Genomic DNA, 22,839 nt, shown 5'->3' with positions numbered 1-22,839 from the left:
TGAGTGAAAAGGCACCGCCGCCTCTTCACCTCCTGCCTTTCTCTTCGCTTTGTTTCGGGGAATTTTCTCTCTGTTTAGTTATCTGGTGGTGTTTGCCTGAGGTGAAGTGTGTATGTTTAAGTTTTTGTTTGCGTGCGTTTTGAGGCGGAAGCTCACGGACATGCCCAGGCAATGACTCAGAATCTCCTGGGCAGTTTGGAAGGGTTTGCTTGCCAAAGGAGGCTCAGGTGGTTTTTATAATGGTGTGTCTGTGCATGCATGATATTTATTATTGATTATAGTTTGAGTTTTTTTGGGGAGTCTGTCAACAGGAGATCATTTAATCCAGAAAAGGTTGATGGAATAAAGAGGAAATAAAGACTGGTAGTTCACATGTTAATATTTTGCGTATTGGGATTGTCTGCCAATAGGAGAGCATTAAGTCTTCTACATTAGTCAAGATTGAAGCATTCAGAGAGAGGGGTCTTCCACCACCCCATCTTTATAGGAGGGCTTTAAATCAACCTGGGGCCTCTCTTATGCTCTTCAGCTCTCTGTCTGGGAGTTTACATGACCATGAAAGCAAGGGCTCTTTTTTGTTTGTTTGTTTGCTTCTTGTGAATGTTTTGTTTTGTTGCTTTGCTCATGTGGTTCGGGTCAGATTCCTACAAAAAGGCCTAAGGATGACCCAGTTTCATGTTTCAGAAAGTATTCACCACATTATTTAGTCTTTCTCAGTCTCAGGCTCTCAGCTGCACACTTTAACAAGGTTAAAAAGAGAAAAAGGCCCACAGCATCACAGATTATCTGCCATATGGGCATCAGGTGCTTAACCAGATATTTTTACTTCAGAAAAAAAAAAAAAATTCTAAGACTTTTTACACATCTTTACCAACCAATTTAAATTCCAATTTTCTTATGCATAAAGTTAGGCTAGCGTATATAGATGTACACTATTTAATGAAGGGAAGAATTAACTACATGCAAGTTATCTATAGTAAAACTTGAAAGTTCACCCTTCCGTTGTTATTCCAGCTTGTGGGAAAGCACAACTATCTCTGGAGGCGATTGGCTCATGCAGAGGATTTCTGGATGTGTGTTGTGACAACCTCCAGTTTGAATCAGTGGCATCAGGATCTCACTGTCTCCCCACAGACTAAACAGTCCTTCAGAGAGGAAGTCAGATAAGGCATCACCTGCAACAACAGAGGAAGGCTTTGATAAATTCATACGGACAAAAGTAAGAATGAAGGTCAAAGGACTGAATGTTTATGCTCCTGTTTTGGTCTCCCATGTTTGTTTCAGAGATGTGCAGCCTTGCAGCTATGGGCACATGGGTGTGACAGGATGGAGAGTGGAAGGACCAGAAAGTCCCAGAGCTTGGAGGACATGTTGAGACATGAAGCCGCACAGTGTTTACTACGAGCCTCATAATTAATACTTGGTGAACCCTGCAGATGATCATAAAGGTTGGAAATAAAATGAGACGTGTTGGAATGTCATATTTAAGGGTGTTGTGTAACATAATGCAGAACTTCAGAGGTCTAATTAGAGATCCGATCGGTTGCATATAACAGGGTCCTTGTTAAACTGCAGAGAACCCAACGTTTTTGTGCATCTTTGTACAATTTGTTAATTAAAACTAATTATATATGCTGACACAAAACTGTCATAAGAGCAGTCAGTTTCAGTGTGAGTCGCAGTTTCAATAACAATACTAAACTCTGAGTCTTTAACACTGACTGTGTCTCCATTTAATATTACAAGAGGAAAAATACTATTAACATGAAGTGAGGTGTGCATTTTGTATGTTCAGCAAATGTTGCATTTGAGAAATGAGGGCTGAATAATGAAGGGAAAACTCATTTATTTTTCAGGCGGAGCATCCTGTGGCTTCCAGTTCTTTAGATTTCCCTCTGACAAGTCAGGTTTTCTCCAGATCTGTAAGTATTCTTTCATTTTTAAAAGCCCCATTCAGTTGATTTTTGCTAAGCTACTTAACTCTGACTTATGAAACATCCAAGCACCAAAAAGGATCATAAACTTAAGGGATTAATCTGTGTTATGTCTACACACAATAGAAAACTTTACAAATAACAAGGATGACATAAATGTGTATCTCTGCACCAACAAGGTGATTAACTAGGAGCGATTACCTAAGACTTGGCATTAAAGTAGATCTTGCAGTTCCTGTTACAGGTCTTTGTCTGATTCATTCCTGTGTTGTAAGGACGTGATGTTTAGAACTCGGGGTGGGGATGCGTTTAAATTAGGATTTATAGACTGCACAACTAATGGACATTTTTCAAAAGAATCTCCAATCTTAAATGTGAATCTCTGCAGCTCCTCCAGAGTTACTGTTGTCAACGTATCTCCTTCTTTACTTTGGCCTTTGCTAGCTTAGGTGGACAACCATGTCTTGGTACTGTCAGAGGAGTTTGGAGTTTCTTTTGCTTGGAATCTTGTGTTGTAACCTAAAATCAGATTCAAAAGAGCTGAACAAATATGCATACTGTTGAGATTTTATTTTGGGCTTTTTGTAAATATGTTTTGCTATAAATAATATTTTCCTTTCACCTCATAGTTGTGTTTTACTTTGTGTTGCTCTATCATAAATAATCCCAATCAAATGCCTATAAGAATTTGATCAGAATGACCCAACATGTAAAACAGTTCACTTGGTAAAATACTTATTTGTTGGAATGAGTTCTGCCAATAAAACTATTACAGAACTAAGGCGACATTTTATTTTTGCTGCAAATCTGGTCCAACATGCCCATAAATGCCCTGTGAAGGTTCTGAAACTTGTGAACGTTTTGACACTTTTGTGACACTGATTAGTGTGCGTGATAAGGCATTGTATTTACTTTTCTGAACACTGTGAACGGTGGTGAAAACCTCCCTCTAACAGTAAACTATACATAGTCCACCAAACAATGGGAGCAGTATGGATGAGCTGCATGCGATGGGTCGTTGACAAATCCAGCAGAGTCCGCAGGTAACAGCTGCTGTTGCTCACATGCACCCGCATTCACAAAAACCCACACATCCACTTCTTCTTGCTCTTTGTGCACAAAGCCTAGTGATGAGACTCTTCAGCTATTCGAGGCATTGTTCCCGTAAGCCCTTTGTGTGTGTGTGTGTGTGTGTGTGTGCGCACGGGCGTGCACATGTGTGTGTACATGTGTGTGTGTCCACGCTGGCATTCCACACCGTGGGAAAAAGAACAAATGGTTGGTGAGGCCTTTAAGCGAATACCATGCTGCCGGAGGAACAATGAAATCAGGCATGGCTGCAGAACCTGTGGAAAAGTATGTTGTAGCAGGTATAGATACTAAAGAGTGACCAATTTAAAATCTGCTTTTAATATACCAGTTACTTTTCTTATCATTTTCCTCAACAACCTGATCTAAATACCAAAATGTTTCTGCCAACCAAAATTCCTGTGAGAAGCGAAGGCGATGTCAGAAACACACAGAGCTCTAAATCTTCTCTTCACCATTGCAAAATAGTTCTGGCAGTGAAAACCAATCACTACAATAAACAATAAAGCAGCTGCAAACTCAGTGGGCTTTTGTGTTTAAGAAGAACTTGAAAACAGTAAAACTCAAAGTTGGCCATCCAGCACAAAGACCCTGCTACTTATCAAGCCAACACCTCCCCAACCTCTTGAGGAGGATGCTGGTGCTGGCTGACATGCGTTTCTGCCCGTCCTCATGGACAAGGCTTAAGGATAATGGCTAGGAGTTGGTGTGGAGTTTCTCATAACTGCAGAATTGCACAAAATCCAGCTGCCTTCCAAGTTTAAGTCTCTTTCTGAGCCTTGATTAAGTTACTAGGATTAGACGTTTAACCACTGCTGACTTTATAGCATCCACTCAAAATAAACCCATATTTATTGCATTCGCATAATTCCACACTGAAAATCTGAGGAAAAATTACAACTCTTAAGTGTGGGAAATACATCACATTTAAGAAAATAATTTATTTAAACCAAATCCCTTGTGGCACACTTATTGGTACCCTTATCAGTTATTTTCAACTTGCTAATAGAGCGAGACTTAATCTTCGCCTCTGACCTCTCACAGTGTTATAGTAGGATGCAGGTTGCAGTGGGTGAAAGCTGACTTTGTGTCTGGTGACTGATGACTGTGTTACTTTGTCCATGTATTTTATGTCAAGATGTTGTTGAGTGATCAGGGTAGGACTCGTTTTCACATTTTTTAAAATTTTTTATTTGAGATGTTCATCTATTTCCAGGAGTTGAGGCCATGCTGTCTACCATGGGTGTCTTATTTGACAGAGAAACAGATCCTCAGTATTACAGATCCTCCACCATATTTACCAGTGGGGATGAGGTGCTTTTTCATGCATTATTCATTTGTTGGACACCAGACCGGTTTGGTGGGTTTGATGCTGACTAAAGCACACTTAGTTAAAGTTAAAGTCCAAACAGACTAAAACAAACTTGACATGTTTCTGCTTTTTTTTCCTTTTCTTCTGGCAGACAACATTAATCAACTAATTAGCATGAAACAAGAGTCTAATGGTTGTTGTGAGAATTTGTGACTTTCTCTAAGAGTAAGCTTGGAGATTATTTTGCTTCTCTCCTAGAAACGGAGGCCTTTGTCATGTCATGTGTACACTGCAGATAAACAAGACTTAATGGAATACTATTCAGAGATTCATATAAGCTTTAACAACTTATAAAGCTTAGTTTAAATCACAAAAATACAAATACATTAATTTTGAGGGGATTATTTGGTGTGCCAAGAATTTCCCCCATTAAGAATTTATTTTTTGAAAATCTTCAGGGTGAGATTACACTGCTGCATCAAAATTAAGATTTTGATGTTTTTTTAAAATCTTTTTTAAATCTGTTGCCATCTGTTGTCTGCATCGGTGTCTTAACTTTGCAGAAATGAAAACTGCCAGGTATTTTCTGTTAGATGAGTGCCATTAGGCTCCAAGCCTTTCATCTAGAGGTAATTGTTTAGTTGGTGACAGAAGCTCATGACTCCAAAATGATGATCGGCCCAAAATAAGCATCTCATGAATGTATAACCAACAATCCACCTGTCATGCTTGACTGTAATTCCCACACATATTTTAACTGAGAAATGTGTAAACACAGACCTATTTCCTTCTATGAATTTATGAACGGTTAAGAGGTGTGGTCAGTGGATTCTTTGGCAGGTCCAGGATGTTACTCTTGACATCTTGATGTTGCAAAGAATGGTAGGTATGCAGGTCTGCATTTCTTCTCAGTGAGGAATGCTGCTTTCACTCTGCCTTCTGCATAGCTTCACTGAGCCTTGTATGATAAACCAAGAGTCTTTCCAAGGTATTAATCTTATCTGTAGTGGGTGACTTGACAGTTTTAATTTTTTTTTCTGTTTGTATTTCAGCCTTTCTGACCTTCTACTGCGATGGTCTTGCTGACAACACCACTGTGACTTTAATCATTTTCACCACTAGTACATCTAAAAATCTGAATAGGTGTAATGGAAGTCCAGATTGCGTTAAAGTGCTCTGGAAAGTCATGGTAGACAACAGCATTGACTTGTGTACTTCAGAAAACACACTGGACCAGCACTAACAGATGAGATATCACCTCAAACCATCACTGACTGTGGGAAATTCACACTGGACTTCAAGCATCGTGGACTCTGTGCCTCTACACTCTTCCTCCAGACACTAGTATCTCGACTTCTAAATAAAATAGTGAATTTACTTTAACCTTAAAACAAGAGTCTGGACCATTACGCAGCAGTCAAGTTCAGTTTCTCCTTGAAACAAGTAAGATGTCTCTGGTGTTACCGCTGGTTCAGGAGCGGCTCGACATTCTTAGCACATGATTAGTATTCATCTACATGTTTTTGGCACCGACTCCAGGCACAGTTCACTCCTTCTGAAATTCCCCCAAATTCTGGAACAGATTTCACTTGACAATCTTCTGAAGGCTCTTTGTTGCCGGTGCACCTTTTTCTACCAAACTTCTTCGTTTCAGTGTTTTGTTCATATGCTTGGATACAAAACTCTGTGAAACACCAGCTTTTATAGAATTGACCTTTTATCACTTATCCACCTTGTAAAGGGTGTTGATGACTGTCTCCTAGACATCTGTCAGGTCATCATTCTCCACCAGGATTGTGTAGCCTACTGACCCAGCGTGAGAGAGCGTTTAAATGCTCAGGAAACACTTGCAGGTGTTTTGAGTTAATTAGTGGAGTAGGGTGTGACTTAACGAGTTTTCATTAATTTCCTTTTTCACAGTATTCTAATTTTCTGGGGCTCTGAATTTTGGGTTTTCACTATCTGTAAGGCAGGGGTCTCAAACTCCAGTCCTCAAGGGCCGCTGTCCTACAGTTTTTAGATGCGCCACAGGTACAAAACACTGGAATGAAATGGCTTAATCACCTCCTCCTTGTGTAGATCAGTTCTCCAGCGCCTTGCTAATGACCTAATTATTCTATTCAGGTGTGGTGCAGCAGAGGCACATCTAAAAGTTGCAGGACTGCAGCCCTCGAGGACTGGAGTTTGAGACCTCTGCTGTAAGGCATCATCACCAAAATTACAAGAAACAAAGGCAGGGAACATATCACTCTGCGTGCTTGGATATAATATATGAGTTTATAATATATGAGTTTCACTTTCTGAGATAACTGCCAAAAATATGACGCTAATGCAATATAAATTTTTTTTAGATAATAATGAAGGAATGGGATAATAAGTTACCAAATTTGGTTACTGTAATGAGGTTATACTTCACCTTTTTCCTCTAATAAAAAGGATGCAGAAAGTCTTAAAAAGGTGTGCTGATTAAAACCAACCAAACCTGATTATACGCTATTCTCAGCATGATTCACCATAAGACATATACTGTACATATTATTTGCATTTATTTAAACCAGGCTTGGCTGGCATCGTCCCATTCTACAGGCCCATTATGCAACTTGAAACCAGTTCATGCAGCCCAGCCCTGACTGGCTCCTCTCTTGGTGCACAGAAGTCAAACAGACTGATTCAGGTTAAATACGCCACACCTAAGTACCTGTTCATTCACTGATCCATTCATAAATCCAAACAGAGGAGTGCTACAGAGCTGTGACTGGGCGTGGAACTCATTTTCACACACATCTAAGGCAAATAGGAAGCTGGAGATAATGCATAAAAAAGCTAAGATTAGTTTGTGCTATTATAGACAATTGACCTTTAAGCACATTCACAGACAGAAGAGAACAAAGTGAGCTTTTAACGTGAGAGAATGGGTGGAACTTTAGGATGATTTTATTTTTTTTTAAATTCCCACAGTAATGGATTCATCTTTGTATCACTGAATGCACCTTAACAAAGGTTTTGTCTATCAGCTTGGATTTTATTTACTTTTCCTCCCACAGTCTGGAGCAATGTCTCTTTCCAAATGTGAGTTGGGACAGACATGAAGTAACCTATAAAAGGGTTGAGCTTTGGCCAAGATCTGTCAAACTCTTGCCACTTCTCTATTTCTTAACGCCCACGTACAACATCTGAGCACAAAGATTTACTGTGAACCAAGCCTGACGTGTTGAGTCATGGCCATGTTTGGTCTCGTTCCTGGAGGAGGCTTTGCCCCTCTCACAAACTTTAGGAAGCCGGCCTGCCTGAACAGTGTTGCAGAGTGGAGTGTGCCGTGGAAATTTTGTGGGAGGAGGAGGCTGTGGTAATCTACTGGCTCTGAGTATGATTAGCGTGGGCTGAAGCTCCATGGAACAAGAATATTTACCACTTTAGGTTTGCCCTCTTTCACCCCGTATACTGTCTTGCAGAAAGTGTTTATCAAGGTTGATCTTCTCCACATGTTGCCATGTTACAACCAAGTATTTTTCTTTGTGTGTGATGTAACAGATTTAAGCAAACTAGCATAAATCGTGAAGTGGAAAGAAGATGTTATATAGCTTTGAAATTCTTTAAAAACAAAAACTGAAAAGTAGGGCATGCATTTCACCTCAACAGAGTTAGTTAGTTAGTTTTATGAATAGCAGTTTGGCTTAGATCTGAAAACAGTTACAGTAGTTTTCAACTCTAAGGACTTTTTGGTTCCAGTGGTATTTATTTCACAGTAGATGAAGGTGAGTTATGAGAGACGGAGGAAGACATTCGTCAAGGACTGAGGCCTCCGTACACGAGTCCTGTGCTCTACCCTCTGTGCCACCACAGCATCCAATGCAAGAGTGCTTTGATCTAAATTGTATCACTAGTCTCATGCTTAGGCTTGCTGTCTTGCTAGAAAATGAACCTGCACAACTCTTTAAATTTTGTTGCAGGCTGCAACAGGCTGGATTCAAGTATTGCTTTGTATTTAGTTCAATGCATCTTCCTATGAAATATCCTGACATAATGCATAAAGATTTGAAAAAGTTGGTTCATAACTTGAAGCTTCTGCAATAATCAACTTTATAATTTTTCTAAACTGAAAAGTTAGAAATGCAACATTGCATTTGTTACATTGACTAGAAAACAGGGAACTGTTTTCACATGGGAGTAAAGTGTAAAATGAGTTAGTTTGTGGTCAATGTTTCTTACATTGGTGCAGTCCATTGTGTCTTTATCGGGCTGCTTGCTCAGCTCATTCAGGTCTGAACACCAACCAGGCAAAAGCAGCATAAAGCCTCTCTCTATTCCCTTAACCGCTCTGGCTCACATCACATCCGCTCCGGAAGAAGCTGCACAGAGGACGCCACACAGAAAACCCCGCTCACCCTCTCTCTCCCATGTGTGTTCACAAATACAACAGTTGGGAAAATGCACCTTGAGGCCCAGAAGTTGTGATGGGTGCAGCTCCAGTGAGGATGAAGGTTAGAAGGAGACGTCTCTCCACAGTCCTACTGGATGAGGATGAGACGACTCGCAAATGGAATAACTGAGTCAGTATGAATGTGTTTTTGTTCCACCCCTGTCCTTGGTGCCTCAGCACAACATGGAGGTGGCCTCTGTTTCAGTCCATTACACTGATTTCTTCTGCATTTGTTGTTGTTAAGCTCCCTCTTTGTCCACACACCCATGGACATCAAACAGCTGAAGAATACAAAGCCTAACTGTATTTTCCAGTGTGTTAATAGCAGTGATCATTGTAGAGGCACAGACCTCCACATGAACAGCTGTGAGAATCTGCTTCAGGTCTCATAATAGGACTTTAGAGTTTTTGAAGACTTTTTTTTTCCATCTTTCGACCTGGTCTCAGGTTTAACTTGCTTTTATTGCCAGAACTGTGTGCTGGCTGTTACTTTGTCGTCCACCTGCAGGCTGTTTTCAGTACAGAGACATGGTTTATTTAAAATTACTTTATTTAAACCCCACACCAGACTCATAAACTGCTAATATTGTTCCTTTTGAAAGCCCCAGACAGGTCTTTCAATCTCTCACATCAAGAGTAAGGAACAGAGCAATCGAAATGTCTGAGGCATAAACACGGTGAGTTTTTTTTAAAATGAATGAGTTTGTTTCTTTTATTTCTAATGAGAAACAGAACAAAAAACTTTTGCCTACATCTTTCTATATTGATAAAATGTATGTTAGATATCCATATGTCAGACTATCCAAATACTTTTATTTTCACAGCTGTAAGTAAAAACATGTTTTGCTCTCATAACTCAACTTTCCAGCTCAATTTCTCTGGCTAAGTGAGCTGAGTCACAATTGTTCTCCTTGTGGCAGCGAGGCAGTCCTCAACCCCACACAGCAGCCTCAGCATGAATAGCTTCTTGTTCATGTAAAGGAAAATCTGAAAGCTACAGAACATGACATTTTGGTGTTAGTTTGTCTTCTCTGGAGAATTCGCCCATTTATTTTCTCCATTATATGGAACGCCACTACGAGCAGCTCTAAAAGAAACCTTTGATGGTAACTGGGATCTCATTATCTTGATGTCATCCAGACTCCTGTTTTCTCACTCCCTCATGTTAACACTTCTGCTCCTATGAAGACAGAAGCATGAAGATCTGAACACATGGTGACAGGTAAAAAAAAATCAGACAAAAAAAAACAAAACACTCCCGTTACGAGCCATGCTGCCGAGTACCTTTCAGTAAAATCCCCTCACAATAACAGAGGTGTGCAGGATCAGAATGTGCGATGGGACTCCAGGTTTTTTCGTTGCTCTCCAGGGATCAGTTCACATCCAAGCGGACTGCAGGCTCAGCTCTAGGCTCTTTGCAATCATTTGCAAACCATCAGCTGATGTTTAATGGTTAAGTTAGTGTTTGTCGTGTCACATTGTGCTGTCAGCAGCAGGTGCAATCACCCGGGACTAGAGTACACATTTCCATGGTTGTTGTGTCTCCTCCCAGGCTTCATGGAAACTATTGGTTTCCTTCTCTTACTGTTTCATTAAATCCCCATGTGAACCACACACTGTTGTCTCTATGGTTCCCAATGTAAAGCATGAATATTCATACAACTGATGCATTTAGATTGTTGAATGGACTGCCCTTAATTCCTCAACCCGATGTGGAAAACATGGAAGTTGTCCTACTAGTCAGAAATAAGAATATGTGTTGATCTCATTACGACATTCAAATGCATAGCAGGTGCATGTAATGTAATATAGTTCAGATTTCAAAATAAAAAACAAAAAAAACAAAAAAACAACCAAATCACCACCATGTCGCACAACTTTAATAGAATATTTTAACTAACTCTGTACAAATTGAAAAGAAACATTGCGCAAGTAACAAACTGTGAATAAGAACCAGTTAAGGCCATCACTAGCGCACGGTTTGATGGGATTCGAAAATGTGAACCGTGGCCTTTGAGAGAACCATCTGATGAGAAGTACAATCGTTCTTTTCAAAAAGAGGGAAGGGGAGACGATGGGGAATGCTGTTACTACCATCGATGAACAGTCATCAGGCAAATGTGTCCAAATAAATAGCCAAAAACCATGTGCAGAGGAGAACATACATTGGCACCCTGTTCCATGAATATTTCCACCGAACCATTAGACAACAACAAAAAAAGTGTGTATATATGCAGTTTAACAACTTTAAATGTTGTATTAGATTACATTATTCAACTAGCAAACGATTTTAAAAGTCCACATGGTTTGTCTTTACATTTGGCTTCTTGGCAACAGAACTTTGATCCAAGCTTCCTGCACTACCACATTACTCATTCTGAAATTTGTTAGGAATAAGATGCATAAAAGAAGCTATTTCATAAAATCATTACAAAAAGTTAAGTCAGTCTGCTTTCATCTATGAACTCTGAAGTCTTTAATACATAACATGTTTAAGCTTACAATATCCAACCATCTGAAATCTGAAAATATAAAGAAAAATGTGTCTGTCACACTTTTCCATCCATGGCATCAGTTCTAAGAGCATTTCAGGGTTGAAGGGGTAAACAGGAAAGAGAAATGTACGATAGTTTTAGAGCTGTACCTACATATCTGCCCTGTTTAGCATTGTGCTCAGCTTAAATGCTCGTTATGCCCAGCTATGCAAGCCAGAAGTGAGCACATATAAACAGATGCAGATTGGCATCATTTATGTTTTGTTGAAAGGAAAATGAAAAACACTTCTCAGTGTCTGAAAGGGGGATTTAAGCCAATTATAATAAGCCTTTTAATGCCTTGAAGCATTCCCTCACCATGAAGTCACATCCAGCTGCATGACACCACAATAAATAGTCCAATGACAAAACAATGAACATGTAAAACAGTAAATTAAAATAAAAATGGTACATTGGATGTCTTAAAAAAAAAAAAACGAAAAAAAATAAAATAAAGAAAAACAACCCCAGTGATAGATTATGAACTTGATCAGCAGTTTCCTAGTAAACTCAATTTGCTTGTTGGCATTAAAAACCCCTGAGTAGTTGACCTATTTCCATGAAAAATAAAGTTGCAAGCAATTCCTTTCCGATCTTCCTCTATATAATGCTCTGAGTTTTAAGCAGACACCTAACTCAATAGAAGAAAAAGACTGTACCTATGTGATACCATGGTAATTTATTAAGAGTTGATTCTGGCTGTGATGACAAATGAAGCCAAATAAACAGGGTGAGATGCTGCAAGACTGTAGAAAAAGAAGTCATGCACATAGTAAAAACATAGGTTTGGGTTCTATTGCGTTCCGATGAGAGTTTGTAAAAGAGTGGAGCCTGCAGCAGTAGGAGGTCTGATGGACAGGCTGAGGACAGATTTTATGGGCAGCAGGTCTCCACCTCCCCTGATCATCACGGTTACTGCTGTTTGCATTCGGCAGGTTGAGGCTGTTCTTTCTGTGGACACACAGAAAACAAAATGGTTAGGAAACAACAAAGCTTAGAAAGCCTTCTGAGCGTCAGCGAGCATGAAGAAGAGGTTTACTAAGAAAGCAAATGCAGAAGACTGAAGGCACCTGGCTTGGCGAAGTAAAGGTAATGTTAGAAACCTGGGATGGTAAAACAAGAGGGAATAAATGGGGAAAAAACATGACAAAGAGAGAAGCTTTCTCATTTAACCCAAGATGCGAGTTGGAGGTTAAAACTAAACTACAAGGAGAATAATAGGCATAGAGAAAAATGAAGAAAGAATAACCAAAGGCCCATAAAGGGTGTGCAAAGAATATGGCGCGCCATCTTTACTTCCCCCTTACCTAGAAATGCATGGAGTGAGAATGATTGATTATGCCTGTAATGAAGAGGAGATCCAGGGTAAGGGAGAGACAACAGTATGAAAAGAATTAATTGTCACATTCACAGATGAAAGTGAACATAAAGTGAAACATTGCAGGAGTTGGTCAAAGAGCCACCACAGCAAAACTCAGTAGCTGATTAACTAAGACACCTCACCTCCAAGTAACCGTTTACAAAGTCCAAAATTTCAGTCAACTTAAGAACAGATTTAATTGAAAATGTTCCCTGACTCATTATACCGAAAGCCTTTAAATACAGAAAATCTACTTTGTTTTGATACAAGACAAACAAGTTCACCTCTGGATTCCAGAACATTACCGAACAGTCGGTTCCTGTTCTTTGAAGTCGGCCTCAGTACCTCAGTACAGAATTGCAGAGAACTGTTCTCAGTTAAATCTTTGACAGAGTGCAAACATTTCTTTGGATGAAGATAACCATATATGTATGAGAATGATTAAGATACGATACATTTCAATGCCTAATATATGTCAACATTAGGAATGGTGCACATCGCCATTCCTGTCATTTACATTTTTTTTTTTTCTCCAAAGAGTTTTTGCGGCGCTAGTGGCTCGTATTTTTTCTACAGTAGGCAGACAGGAAGGAGGGTGAGGAGAGGGGGAAGACATGCGGTAAAGGTCGTCGGGACCGAGAGTCGAACCCGCGACGTCCGCGTCGAGGACTAAGGCCTCCAAACGTGGGGTGTGCTAACCCCCTGCGCCACCACAGCACGCCCCCCTAGCTGGTTTTTATATAGTTAGACCCTCATGAAACTCAAAACCTGCTCTAGATGGGTAAAACATAATGCTGCACTCTGCACATCATCATTTTTGGCAGATGTTTGTCACTCAAAAGAAAAGGTTAAAGCTTCAAGATTACGGTGCAAACTGACCTTGGGGTCAGTATCTCCCTCTTCGTCATCGTCATCACCCTCCTCATCTTGTTCCTGGAACACAAAAAGGAATCTTTAGTGACATGAGTTTAAAGGAAGTGAGGCATTGAGGGGTTGAAGCTGCACACCCAAGTGTCACCTAAGTGGATAAACTTGTATTTCAAATCTCAGAGGCTTTAATATTTCCCTGCTATTATTACTAACCTCTTCATCTCCCTCTTCCAGTTCCTCCTCTTCAAACTGCAACACAATTAAGGATAAAAACACTCAACAGTCAGCACATGCTTAGCTTTTGTATCCTCATTCAGTCTGTAAACTTCCCATTATATAAATCTGATTTTCTATAATCCTGTCTGCAGGTGTGTTTGCGGGTGTAGGACTTACGCTCTCATCATCTTCCAGAGCCTCGCCAGTAAAGTAAAGCACTGCTCTGGGAACTATTCTCTCACGGAAGAAATGACCGATCTCAAAGTCTGTGGCCAGGTTGAGCTCAGAGTCTTCATCCTGTCAGAAAAAAGGTTTCAGCAGTTTAGAAAAAAAACGATGCAACTACAACTTTATGATAAACATGTTTGTGTTTACTCACCATTTCTCCGTCTGGTGAAGCTGCAAGACAAAGAAGCATGTAAGAGCAAGAAGTCTTAAAAGAACCAAAATAAAAAAAAGGGAGAAAAGTAATTTTATGTTCATTTTATTTAACTTAAAGCCACAAATTGGTTTTAGATTTCTTCAAGTAGCTCGGCATGCAGAGTTGTCGTATTTAAAGACATCAAGAAATGCATCATGACTTCAAATCATAAATCTTTTACTCGCATCTTTAAAAAAAAAAAAAAAGCTCAACCCTGAATGCAAAAATGATCAAAGGTGACATTTCTCAGCCCTACAACACTGCAGTGTTTGGAAATCCTGGTTTACTTAAAGCAGGATTCTCTGACTTTAGTAATCAACAGCAGCTCTTCCTGTTAAACTGTAATCTTCTTATTCTTATTTTTTTATATTTAACATTACTGGGTAGTCTATTTTATAATTAAGATTATTGTGTATTTTTGTGTATGTGCTTTCCGTCACCCAGTGACTTTGCTGGTGATAGTTACATTTTCCCAAATTCCCCTGGAAATAAGGGATGTTATAATGTTTAACAAAAGTTATGTTAAAGAATAAAGTTGTTTTTTTTCCCTAACAAATGGAGTATTTCAGTTGTAACCTCACTTTAATAAGTGGAGAAAAAGAAAAGCAGCCCAGAAAACAAATCATTAATTCAATGGGGTAATGAAAGGTTGAGTCACGTAAATGACTCAAATCATCATGTGACTCAATTTTCACCGCCACGCCACACATCCCACCCCCAAAGCTGCACACCAGAACACGACTGACACAATGATACTTATATTCAAGTGACACACCACAATTATGGCAGAACCAGAAAGACTGATAACTGCTCATCTTTGAGTCAATGCAAATCCAGGCATGTCTGGTAGGATGTCATAAAAGAAGGATGATAAAGGTTAAAAAAAAAAAAACTGCAACAGAATCTGTCCAATTTGACAATTGGTTTATTTAAGATATCTAAAGAAAATCTCATTCCGGACAAAATTTAATCAGTAAAGCATAAACCACCTTCATATAATTATCTCTATAGAACAAAATCACAAAAAGAAAACATATCTAATTTGTCTAATATGGTATAAACTGTCAAATATACAGCTAAATGTTCATTTTCATTTGTTAACTAATAATAACCACTTTAAATCCTGACTCAACTCCCAGGTAGCAACTGAATCACTGGTGAAAAGAAAACTATCACAGTGAAAGTGAAGGTAGACATGAAAATGCTGTAAATAAAAATCCCCAAATTACTTCATTCTAAATCAGCTTTAGTTCATAACAGGAAGATACTGTCGAAATGTGACTGTTCAGTTTATGAGTTTGGTGCCACCTGCTGGTGAGTTTGAAGGCAAAATGCTTACTGGTTTGCTTTAAACACACAGCAAACCATACAGCAAATCTACCCATAATGTAGGAAAGCTACAGAGCACAAGATAGGACCCTGTCAAGACAATCTAAAGAGATGTTAGAAAGAATCAAAGATTCCTCTCTCCAAGCTCCGAATCTGTGAAATGTTTTAGAGGACAAAGAAGTGCTGACCTACTGTGAAGAACACAGTATTGACAGCTGGGATACCAACAACTGAAACACTAATAATCAGATTACGTTTCTTAAAATAGCTAAGAGGACTGAAAAACAAATTACATTTTCAGAATATTAAATTTAAAATCAAATATTAGAGCTGGTTTTGTTGAACAAATTAAATCTTCACTGCAAATTCCACATCCCTTGCTAGACTAGCATACATTAGACCATATAATGGTTAATATTAGCCATTAACCATTAACCACATGTGTTAATATTAACACATGTGGAAGCTTTATTTAGCTTTAAAAATCAACAATTCTTGGTAAACCACAAAGTCCTTGATTTCAAAGAAATTATTTAATTTGCTCATAAAATGAAACCAATGAAGGAGGTAAAAAGATAAAGAGCAAAACAGGAGTATGTTTGAACTTGCTTCGTAAATGGTACAAGACAACTACTAGATAAATCTAATCCAAATGTGTGTGAACTGGTGTGTGTTCGTTCTCACCTTTGACAGGATTAAAAAAGTTGAAGAACGAGTCATTGGGAACCTGTTTGGTAACAGTGCGGACCGTGCCGCGACCTTTATGCTTCTGCTTCTTCTTTATAGTTTTCACTGTCACATCCTTCCCCTTGTGCCAATCTATCTGACATCTAGAGAAAGTGTGCAAAAAGCAAGAACAAGCTGAAACCAAGGCTGCAAACACGAGGAGGCTGATATGTGGGATGCAAGGTCAGAGGAGATTAATTTAGAACAACTGTGCAGAAATGTTTGTCGAACCACGCAAAATCTATTTCATACCTGAAACTCAAAATAACATTTAAAAACTGTAACAGTTTACTGAGTCCTACCCTTCACAGTCAATGATCTCTGGGCCCTCAAATGAGAAAGGATCTAATGCTTCAGGCTCTGATTTCATCTTGTAGACTTTAGTAAGGACTGCGTTGTTGAAATAGCCATTGGGCTCAAAGTGGAACTCTAATGTAAAGCTCTGTAGGAGATAGGAAAACGACACACATATTATACACTTAATTTAGTAATCAAAGACATGTTGATGAAAAAGGTGGACGTTGATACTGACCATTGGCTGTCCTGGTTCAGAAAACTTTACTTGAATATCTCTCAGGTGCTTTAGGATGGGTTCATCATGTTCCTGGTGGACAATTCAAAATTAATTTCAAAAACTCAATACACTGTTCCAACATAAGTCTAAACTTCAAGTCTGAGATGAATCCATACCTGCACCATGTCACTGAGCATGTCAACACTCTTGAAAATGGTGAGCCAGAAGTCGGGGATGCCTTTCGGGTTTTCCTCTGGCGTGGCTTCCTCCTTCTTTGCATCCTCGATGGTAGCCTTTTCCTTTACTTCCTCCTATCAACAATTAGAAGAAATGATCAAAATTCCTCTTAGTTATCTTAACTTTTCATTATGAGTCACATTTGGGTAAAGACGTAAGAGACTGGGAATGTACTCAAAGGACTTGCATGCTAGACTAGCTTTTCCCCCATTGGTAAGAGTATACCATAAATAAATTGCAATGCAATGACTGCAGAAGAACGTTTCATATTTAGGACTGCACTCAATGTTCAACTGCAGTGACAAAAACAGGTACATGACATATTATGTAAGGATCAATATGGCAGAGGACCAAGGAGTGGATTTAGGTGGGTGTCAGGCTTAAAGAACATGTATAAATAAAATTAATGTGCAAAATTATCTTGACTAAAAACGACAGTAATGGGCCAGTTAATTTCATCAAGGTATATAGCTTGATGCAAAATTCATAAGGCTTTGTCAAAATGTTTCTTAAGTCTCAAAGTCATTTTAATGAAATCCTATAGAAAGTGCTGGAGTATCTGTGGCTGTAGGGAGGCTACAACACAGCTGCTAACCTTCCTTACCAAGTCTATTTATCAAAGTAAAAACTAAATGTTAAATTGAACATTATAACTATGATAATTTATGTCAAATTACATCAAAAATAAGTACAAATATAACGTTTCCTGTTTTAATTTTATATATTGGTTAATTGTAAACAATTTTGTTTAAAATACTTAAGCAGATACATTACTTTAAATGAGAGAATTTCAAACTAGCTCATGCGTACAGCATACTTAAACACAACAGATGATACCCAACGCTTCAACACGACAAAAACCAAATTTTGTTTAACTCGTTAACCCCATCAGCACAGATCTCAATCCTGTTGTAATACAATTTAGAAGTTATAAAAACTGGTGAATATATTACTTAGGCTGAATCCAAAGGAGACATCCCACTGAGATTAATCACGATATCTCGTTCCAGTTGTGAAAATATGTTTTATTTTGTAGTCTAAAGCCAGAGGAAGGACCAGGCTCCAAAGACAAAAATCAAACGTGAACTTACAGCAAGCTCCTCTTCTTCATCCTCATCAGTAGGCCATTCACACTCCTCATCTGTGGGTTCAACTGCTCCTGTGACAATCTCTCTTCTCTGTTACAAGACAAATGTTATAAAATCAGAGTTAAGAGAAGGACTGAGGTATACTACCATAAAACATCCTTTTCAACAAATACGAATTCAGTCAGACTAAATTATTTTCAGTAAGCACATTGGTCACCTAAGCGACTGAACACACCCACAGACGCACGCATACACACACATGAGCATGAACGAGTGTGTGTGCGCGCAACAGGCCACAGCTGTCACTCTCTCACGTGTTCAGGAATTGCACGGCCCTTGTCACTATCGCTGGAAATAGCCTGGACTGACAAAGCACAGTCGACTACTCGTTTAGACAGTTATCATTTAGCACCAGGTATGTAATGTCACTGACCTCGGATCAGTTCGAAGAGACAACATTTCATTGGTGCAGATAAGACATTCTTTTGTATTGGATCACAATGGAGTCTATTTGCTCTCAAGCACTCAGAATGTCGAAGTGTCAGGTATGTTGGTGATTTGAAATTACCTTTTCAAATAGTGGCTGATACAGAGTTGCATACTTTCTCTCTAGCTCGTGAACCTCTTCGTAGAACTTAGCCTCAATGTGAGCACACTGTTCCTGTAGTCTCTTTAAGGCGTGCACTCGCCTCTTCACTGCTTTGGGAAGCATGCTAGATCAAAAGGAAAACAAGGAATTTTAAATGAGGATTAAAATGATTCCAATGTTTGGTTTTGCCAGATATCTACTATTACAGTAAAATTGAAAAACAGCCCACATTTATCAAGAAACGCAACATTAAAACTCAATTTAAGGTGATTGCTGGGTTATAGTTTTTTCCTGAAGCAAAAGAAGAAAAAGAAAATCAGCATCTTCTTGTCTTCTCCAGTCGTATCAACCTAACAGCAGGTTGTGATGATAGTCACTTAAACACAGGCAAGGTAAAAGTACACACGCTTTGAATTCTAGTATAATGGATAACAAATAATCTGATCTTTCTCTGGTTCTGAAATTAGTTAAACTTTAATGATGCGAAAACATGCTGATTTAACCCCAATATAACTTATTGAACAAAAGTCAAAAAGCAAGCAGAAGCAAAATGGAAAGGTCTGCATGAGGAATAATCAAGTCTACCCCATGACTCCATGGGTTGTACAACTGCATTAACAGTCAGACATAGTTATCCAAATTACTTTGGTCAAATAGGAGGAATCTTTACTAATACATTATAGAATTGTTAGAATTTAAATAAATTTCAATAAAGTTGAGATCTGGAGTTTGATAGAAACAATCCAACACAATTTTCTTGCCAGATGTCCTACTTTCAGCCAAAGTTAAATGACAAGGACTTCAGACTAATGGAGATCATGTCCTGTGGCTGCAAAACAAGTCCTGAATCATCATCACTGCAGATTAAATAAAAAAATGCAGTCCATTCCTAATTTTATCTTAAAGCAGACATGAATGACTCCTCACAAATTAGAAGAGTTTATGACCAAACTAATTTACGCTAATCTGTTTACTACCAGTGATTTTTGAGACGCAGTAAAAACAAAGCAAAACAAACAACAAAAAAATTAGCACATCAAGTTGGCTTCTTGGACAAGACCAAAAACAGAAAGAATTAGAGACAACCTTATTTAGGTTTCACGTCATACTAAAGTTAGAGCAATGCAGAGCCAAGAGCTGTCTCAAAAGTGGAACTGAGTACATTTCACATTTTACTAAATCGACTATGCAAATTAAATGCATGCAAAAGGAACCCAGCTTAAAATAATGAACTTATTGGGAGGTGCTACTAACAGCTTTCAACTTGAAGAAGTTAAATTTACTTTGTTCATGGCTGGAATTCAGTTAAATTCCAGCCATTTAACAAAGAATAAATTAGGTTTGATCTACTTTGTCACCGAAATGAAGCAAGTAATAAGAAAAGACTAAATTTGGATGAAAAAAGTATTTTTGATTTTCAATCAAACTATAACCCTCTTTGAAATGCTTTGCACATATTTGAGCTCTACAGTAAGAAACTATTTTAGAGAACCGGGTCTACCAAAAGATTAACAAGGGTCATAAACAGTGAAATGAATACACAGCAATACGTCACTTAGCACAAGAATAAACAGTTGTATTTGTTGTTTGTGACATTATCTGACAGGAGTGACAAAGAAACCAAAACTAACCAACTTTTGGCTGAAGAAAAAAAAAATCTCACCAATGCAATTCACAGAGAAGCACAATATGCCATGGACTACACGTATACTAAAGTCACCTGTTAAAGTATTAAATAGACTTAAAATGACCAGATTAATGATATTGTATTTGTTTCTTGTGGCTATGTAGCAATTAGACAATGCAACACAATTAATTTACATTAACATGAAATAAAATGTATTCAAATATGTTAAACTTGGAAGGTAGTTAAGAAAATTGTCACTGACTTTTCCATAAAGGGGAATCCGACAGGTTTGCCCATCTGTCCACCTGGATTTGGCATTGTTTGATCCCCTTTACCTGCAAAGATAAAGAACAAACATAAATTGTGTTTTTAACTTGAGAGTTATTCATCTCTGTTGGTTCAGAAGTAAGTGAAAGTAGCATTTAAAGCTGTAAAATATTCATCATTAATGGGATTTCATAAGTAGGAAAGAAACTACAATCAAAATATTTTAGGAAGAGTATTCAGAGGAGAATGTCCAAAAATAACAGTAGAATAAGAAAATATATTTCAGTAAATATGAAGATTTTAAAACTTCAAAATGTTCCTCTCTACAAAGACTGTCAACATTACATTTAACCTACTTCTTTAAGTATGCCTGCGATCATCTATCATCTCTGTACAATTATCTAGTGCACAACATGGGAACATCAACATTTCACAAGTGATGAAAGACAAGTTGCAGGGATGAAACCATTGAAAGTTGCAACGGTTTTATTTTTGTCTATACCTTTACTTGCATCCATGATGACCAAATGTCACTGCCTTCCTCTGTAAAAAAATAAATAATATATATATAAATATAATTCCATATAACAGTAGTTATTAGAAGCCTTAAAAGCAATAACTGGAATAAACAGTTCAGAACAATGACAAAACCACAAAGTGATGGTGAAAAATAGGTGTTGCCAAAGACTCAAAAACTTATAGTATTTGTTACACAATTTTAAATATACCCATGAGAAACATTAGAGAAACATCCCAAACACATTCATTATCCATTTTCATTTAGTCCTATTATTTATATTAACCAAGGTTAATTTAGTTAAAGATCAGTAGATTTGTTTTAAATCAATTAAGCGGTATATTAATCTATTTAGCTCTTTAGACTAAAAATGTCTACCGATTTCATACCCGGGAAACGTGTTTAAATCCAAAGCAGGTTGGAAAGAATTAATAGCTTAATTTAATTGTTTTTCAAAGGACAACATCGTGTTTCTTTTGAAAAACGTTGTCAGCAAAGCGGTTTTTCAACGTTAAACATAACAGTGCGATAAAATATGATAAGGCAAGTTGGGCTTGCCTTAGATTGGAGTGTTGAGCAACAATCCGATGACGCATTGACATAATGACAGGAGACCTACAGCTAGCATATCTGTTTTAACAATACAAAAAACGTCTAACAATGACTTTGAGTCACTGTGGAGTCCACGATAAATAAAGATGCACCGTTCTACCCTTCTATCAAAATATCAAAAAGCAATTATAACAAATCCCTATACTGGTATGGGCGGTTCCAAACATCTGACAGTTAACCGGACGAGCAAACTGGCTAACGGCATGCTAAGAGCAACGTTTTAGCAAACAAGACAAGCTTAACCCCTTTATTGCTTCAATTGCTAGTTAGTATATGGGCACGGAAAATTGAACCTTAAATACAATACAGTTTTCATTATGTGACTTAATTAAGCTGGTTGATGACTGTGTAATGCTACTAGCCGGCCGCTATAAAAAAAAAAAGCTAATATTATCTAGCAACCGTTAGCTCCCTAGTTAATAAAAGGAGGGGGGTTTATGAAAACCGAGACGAAGACACGTCACTGCGTTTCACTAAATACCTTATAGGGTCGATGAATGATGTTCGGAAGAAACGATAAATGCGCTTGGTGATAAAGTATGCAACATTTCGACAAGCTTACCTTTATCAAGCTAGTCTCCTCACTCACGCGTCTACGGTGCTAGCACCACGAGCAAGAAACACACGCTTCCCAGCATCCCGCACTCTGATTGGACGGTTGGTGAAAGAGAGAGTTGTGCTGCATTCAAGTGCCGTGCAATAATTTCTTTTGCCAAAACATCCACGAAATTAAAAGGTATGTTTCCTCTGCAGGAACTAGAATGGTTCCAGATTAGTAGCTAACACATTTATTATTATTATTATTATTATTATTATTATTATTATTATTATTATTATTATTATTATTATTATTTGCAATATACAACTGTATTTATAGTGTCACATGTTTATTTTGCAGAAGAATACATAATACAACAGAGCATACAACAGAACAAGGCTTTATTTCCCTTAACAGTGAAATTCAAGTGCACCAGTAGCAAAGTGACAGGCAAATCGAAGCAGGTAGATTTATACAAAGAAATTATATATCACGACAAAAAGTAAGAATAGCAAATTGTACAGAAAGGGCAAATGTTCATCCTAGCGTACTCGGATTTCAAAGAAATGTGCAACTAAGTAGTATGATTTAAAAAAATGTGCATGTGTATTTGCAGATAAACAACAACAACAACAACAG

At 38.1% G+C, this 22,839-nt stretch overlaps 1 protein-coding gene across 2 annotated transcripts; it reads right to left on the bottom strand.

Moving 5' to 3' along the window:
* Positions 1 to 10,613: 10,613 nt before the first annotated feature.
* Positions 10,614 to 22,351, bottom strand: nap1l4a (nucleosome assembly protein 1-like 4a). Of its 2 annotated transcripts, XM_028041592.1 has the most exons (15): positions 22,225 to 22,351; positions 21,036 to 21,076; positions 20,529 to 20,601; positions 18,619 to 18,763; positions 18,054 to 18,140; positions 16,902 to 17,036; positions 16,744 to 16,815; positions 16,514 to 16,653; positions 16,170 to 16,315; positions 14,115 to 14,134; positions 13,913 to 14,032; positions 13,733 to 13,768; positions 13,529 to 13,582; positions 12,597 to 12,631; positions 10,614 to 12,240 (listed from the first exon to the last, which is right to left on the bottom strand). In XM_028041592.1, the coding sequence occupies exons 2-14, from the start codon at positions 21,049 to 21,051 to the stop codon at positions 12,626 to 12,628; spliced, it is 1,050 nt and encodes a 349-aa protein (XP_027897393.1). In that variant the 5' UTR covers positions 21,052 to 21,076; positions 22,225 to 22,351; the 3' UTR covers positions 10,614 to 12,240; positions 12,597 to 12,625. The 2 variants fall into 2 exon arrangements, with proteins under 2 accessions (XP_027897393.1, XP_027897386.1); XM_028041585.1 differs by lacking the exon at positions 12,597 to 12,631.
* Between the last annotated feature and the right edge of the window lie 488 nt (positions 22,352 to 22,839).

Source organism: Xiphophorus couchianus, chromosome 2 (assembly GCF_001444195.1).
Source record: "Xiphophorus couchianus chromosome 2, X_couchianus-1.0, whole genome shotgun sequence".
Taxonomy (NCBI): domain Eukaryota; kingdom Metazoa; phylum Chordata; class Actinopteri; order Cyprinodontiformes; family Poeciliidae; genus Xiphophorus; species Xiphophorus couchianus.
The sequence above is the reverse complement of the archived record's forward strand: the minus strand, read 5'-3'. Positions and strand labels throughout refer to the sequence as shown.